At 67.8% G+C, this 4,732-nt stretch overlaps 1 protein-coding gene across 2 annotated transcripts; it reads left to right on the forward strand.

The window, feature by feature from the left end:
* Positions 1 to 251: 251 nt before the first annotated feature.
* FAM110A (family with sequence similarity 110 member A) lies at positions 252 to 4,499 on the forward strand. 2 transcript variants are annotated; one of them, XM_038159160.1, is made up of 2 exons: positions 252 to 390; positions 2,683 to 4,499. In XM_038159160.1, exon 2 carries the CDS (start codon positions 2,751 to 2,753, stop codon positions 3,750 to 3,752), a length of 1,002 nt encoding a protein of 333 aa, XP_038015088.1. In that variant the 5' UTR covers positions 252 to 390; positions 2,683 to 2,750; the 3' UTR covers positions 3,753 to 4,499. The 2 variants fall into 2 exon arrangements, with proteins under 2 accessions (XP_038015088.1, XP_038015089.1); XM_038159161.1 differs by lacking the exon at positions 252 to 390 and adding an exon at positions 986 to 1,574.
* Positions 4,500 to 4,732: the final 233 nt, after the last annotated feature.

Below are 4,732 nucleotides of genomic sequence, written 5' to 3' on the forward strand. Positions count from 1 at the left end.
GTCACTGTGAGCACCTCGGGCCGTGTGTGCATCCAGGCTGCCCAGCCGGCACCGTGGGCTGAACTGGCACCCGGGACGTCACCGTGCACCGGCACGCTGCGTGACGCAGCCTGGCATGGAGGAATGCCCTGTGGTTTCCATCCCATGTGAGCGCTGATTTGCCTCGGAGGGCGTCCTCGCCCGGCGCTGACTCAGCGGCAGCCGCCGCAGCAGAACCGCTCCAGCACCCTGCAGCCGCCATCCCGCGGGGAGACGGGGAGGACGGGGCTGGGGAGCAGGAGCGTGGGGACAGCAGGACACCGTCGGGACACCCTCAGAAAGAGAGTGGGGAGAAGAAGCGTGGCGGCTGATCCGTGCCGACGAGGCTCCCACGCCGCAGGGCCAATCCAGGTGGGTGGCAGAGGTGGTGCTGGTGCTGTGCTGGTCCAGTGCCAGCGGAGTGGGGCTGGGTGGGCCGGTGAAGGGGTCACAACCGTGTACCTCTGGAGCAGCTCCTCCAGGCTGGAGGTGACCTGGTGTGCCACGTGAGCCTGGCTGGACTGCCCGTCCCAGGAGGGAGAGGAGCTGGGGCCACACTGGGCAATGCCCAGAGCTCAGATCCCCGAACTCCAGCTGGGTTTGGGGCGTGGGATTCTGTTGCCGAGTTTCTGGGGCTGTTTGGAGGGCGGCTCCGCTCGGCTCGGCTCCGCTTGGCTCGGTGCAGCCCGGCTCGGTGTGGCCGTGCCAGCGCAGTGGCTCAGCTCCGCAGGAATGTGGAGCAGCAGGTTGTGCCCGGCCGGGCTGTCCGTGCTGGGGAGGGGTCCCCACGCCGGCCACTGGTGGCTGTGCTGGGGCTCCTGTGTCCTCTGCATTTCACAGCCATCTCCTCCGTGGCTTGGCTGAGCGCCTGGTACAAGGCTGAGCTCCAGCCTAACATGGGGACATTTTCCTGCTTTGCCTTGCCTGGGGGACACTTTCCTGCTTTGCCTTGCCTGGGGGACACCCCTGTCCTGAACTGGAGAGCCCTCCCTGTGTTGGGCACAGGTACAGGGGCAGTGAAGCTGGCCATTGGCACAGGGGCTGGGCAGCACTGGACCCAAGGGGTCGGGCAGAGGGGTGCAGAAAGCTGCCCCACCGAGGAGGCAGGAGGATCTGTGTCGGTGCTGGGACCGTTCCCAGCTGTCGCCACGCCTGGCCACCCCCCTGCAGACATTTTCCAGGTCAGGAGGCAGCGTGTCCCCCCAGGCAGGGGACAAGGACGGGGAGAGGGGCAGCCGGCTTCCCCCATGGCCACTCGTCTGTCACAGCGTGTTGCGGGGATGCACCGTGTGCAGTGCAGGGATCCTGCTGGGGTCCAGATTCTGGGGGATCTGGCACCCGTGGGCTGGTAGGGGGTGCAGACATGGCTCAGCTGTGGCTCGGCAGGGCTGTGGGTGCCAGGGCTGGCTCCTGCCACTGGGACAGGCGCTGGGCTGCTCCCAGGAAGTTTGTGCACACAGGTGAGCGGGTGACGGTGGCAGCTGCCAGCTCGGGGCTGCCACGGGAGCGAGTGAGGCCACAGCACCCCGGCCCCCTCCTGCCCACCACTGCACCTGGTGAGTGCTGGGGCTTGCTGTCACATTCTCGGGCTCATCGGTGCCCCAAATCGGGACCCTCGGGAGGAATCTCGGAGCAGCTTGGGAAAGGGGTTGGGGGAGGGGGTCTGACCCGCATATGCTCCTGTGTGCCCTGCCACTGCTGAGCCCCTCTGGGTACTGGGGCTACTCTGGGTGTGTCCACCTCTGGTCAGGGGGCTGCAGAAGGGTGTAGGGCTGGTTTGGGTGCCCTCCCTCCCCCCTTTGGCTGTGGGCGGGCTGGTGCCTCTGCGCGACCGTTGTGGCGGCTGCGCTTGTTGGGGTTGGCAGGGACCCAAGGACACGGGTGCACAGGGCCTCACGCTGCCCCGAGCACGCCGCGGCCGGAGAAGCACGAGTGGAAACCCCCGTGTACTCCACTTACTTTCCAAGGAGCTCCAGGGTGAGAGCAGGGAGCCCGCGAGCAGCCCCGGAGCTTGCGAGAGCTGAGGGAGCAGCAGAGGGAGCGGAGCACCGAATCCACCAGCCCGGCAGGGTGGTGGGTGATGGAACCCTGGGCATGGGGGATGCACGCCTGGGAGCAGGCAATGCACCCCTGGGCATGGGTGATGCAAGGATGCAGATGAGGCACCCCTGGGAGCAATCAGTGGTCCCCTGGGGTGGGCGATGCACGCCCGGGGGAAGGAGCTGCCCCCGGGATGTGGGCAGTGCACCCTGAGCGTGGACGATGGGCACATGCAATGCACCCCTTGATGCGGGCGATGCACCCCCGGCACCTGCGACTTGGGCAGAGCATCAGTGAGAGGAGCTCGGCTCCCTCCGCCGCCGCTCTCTCCCCAGGGCGCCCCTCGCCGGGTCCGGGGCGCCCTCCCCGCCGGCGCCATTGGCCCCGGTGCGGTTTGAAGCAGGCGTGCGGCGCGGATTGGCCGGGGCACTTGTCGGGGAGGCTCGGCGGAGGCGGAGGCGTGGTGACCGCCTTCAAATAGGCGGCCCGGAGCCGGGGGCGCAGCGAGTGCGGTACCGCACAGCCTGGGCTGTCTTTGTCTGCCGTGGGGCCGGGGCGCGGGCAGGGGCAGCATCGCCGCCGCTCTCCCTCCGGCCCCGCTCTCACTCCGGCCCCTCTTCGCAGCCGACGGCACCTGAGCCCCTCGCTGCCCGTGGCGGCCTCTCACCCGTGTCCCGGTGCCGGCACGGAGGATGCCCGTCGAGGCGCTGCAAGCCGGTGACACCATGAAGGGGGTGACGGTGACGGCGCCTTTCACCTCGGCCATGCCCGTCCGTATCCTCCGCAAAGGGCCCGCGTATTTCCGCCGGCACGCCGAGCCGGGGGCCGGGAAGCCCAGCGCAGTGGAGAGGCTGGAGGCCGACAAGGCCAAGTACGTGAAGAGCCAGAAGGTCGCCAGCACCAAGCAGGAGCCGGTGAAGCCGCTGCTGCTCAAGCAGCCTCTCTTCACCCCCGGGGTGCGCCGGGCTGTGCTCACCCCCAGCCGCAGGGCACCCCCGGGGCCGCGCCGCGCCGATGCTGCCAGCCCGAAGACCTCCCTTGACCTGGACATCCTCAACAACCTCATCAACCTCTGTGACAGCCCCTTCCCGAAGGCGGAGAGCCCGCTGGGCAGGGAGTGCAGGTGGCGGGCGGAAGCGCCAGGGGCGGAGGGGGCTGTCAAGCCACCGGAGAGCCCGGCCGCCACCAAGCCCCCCGGCAGCGTGGCCGTGCGGAGGGTGGACGTCCGTCCCTGTGCAGCTCCGCGGAGCCCGGCGACACCGCTGCCTGCGTCCCCCATCCCGGGCGGGCTGCCTGTGACCCCGTCCCGGAGCTCGCCCGCCCGCCCGGAGAGCGCCCGCCGGCAGCCGCTGCTGCACCGCTCCAAGTCGGACCTGAGCGATCGGCTCTCGCGGGCCACCGCCGACCTGGAGCGCTTCTTCAACTACTGCGGCCTGGACCCCGAGGAGATGCAGGACATGGCGGCTGAGCGCTTCGCCCGCGCCAGCTCTGACATCGTGTCCCTCAAGTTCCACAGCGTGAGCACGGCCAGCTCGGAGGGCGGCCGCTCGCCGCCCAGCGCCGCCACGCCGGAGGGACGGCCGGCGGAACGCGTGCCCTACGGCATCTCCATCATCGAGCGCAACGCCCGCGTCATCAAGTGGCTCTACGGGCTGCGCCAGGCCAGGGAGCCCCAGCAGGTCTCCGATGTGTAGCAGTGCCATGGTGGGCGCCGGGGATGGGTCGCTCATAAGTGGGCGGCGCTGGATGGGGACAAAGCGCTGGCCGTGCCCTGGGAGGAGCAGCGACCTCTTGGTGGTGACAAGACCCTTGAACTCAGCCCTGCTGTGCCACAGCATCACTGGCCTGATGTGGCCAGGGATCCATGGTCAGACCCCTGTGCCAGCACTGGAGAGCCAGGTCCCTGCAAGCTCATGGGAAGGCAGAGGACACGTGTCCCTGGGTGTGTGGCTGGTCCTCAACACCCCCAGGGCCTCAAGTATGGCTGCCCTGCCTGTACTGCTGGCAGCTCCTGCCTGTCCTGCTCCTCTCCAGCACCCTTGGGTGGGGTGCAAGGGGCTGGTTCCCCCTGCACGGAGCAGGGACACTGCAGCGGTGAAGGAGCTGCCCCCTTGCAGCCTCCACAGAAGGGGTCCCACTGCCTGGGGTGGTGGCCACACCCTGGTGGTCCCATCCTATTGCTGAAGAAAAGCCTGGTGCTTTGAGGGGTGAGGGGGAAGCCTGACTGCCTGCTTCAAGCTGCCCAGGGCTGTGTGTCTGTGTGAGTGTCTGTGGGTGCCTGTGTTCCCCTTCCCAGCTGCCAGTGGGCAAGAAAGCCCCACCATGCTGGGCCTGGTTTTTATGAAGACAACAGTTCCTCTTTTCTACTCTTTTCCTTATGTTTGATCTGTAAATAATAATAATAATAATTATAATGCAGCCAGTTTTATTAAATACCTGTGTTTTGGAGGCTGTGTGTTGTCTCTTGGGGCGGTGGAATTTGGGATGGGACAGGGGCTCTGGGGCTGCCTGTAGCTCTGCAGGCTGTGGGTGCAGAGTGGATGGGTGCTGGAAGGGAATCACGGGCTCCGTGCTGCAGTGTGCCAGCGCGGGGCCCGGCGGGCACAGCAGGGCGGCGGCTGGCTCTGGCAGGTCCCGGCAGAGCCCCAGCTGCTGGGATTCCCCTGTGTGCCAT

The sequence above is a fragment of the Motacilla alba genome, chromosome 20 (genome assembly GCF_015832195.1).
Source record: "Motacilla alba alba isolate MOTALB_02 chromosome 20, Motacilla_alba_V1.0_pri, whole genome shotgun sequence".
NCBI classification, from domain to species: domain Eukaryota; kingdom Metazoa; phylum Chordata; class Aves; order Passeriformes; family Motacillidae; genus Motacilla; species Motacilla alba.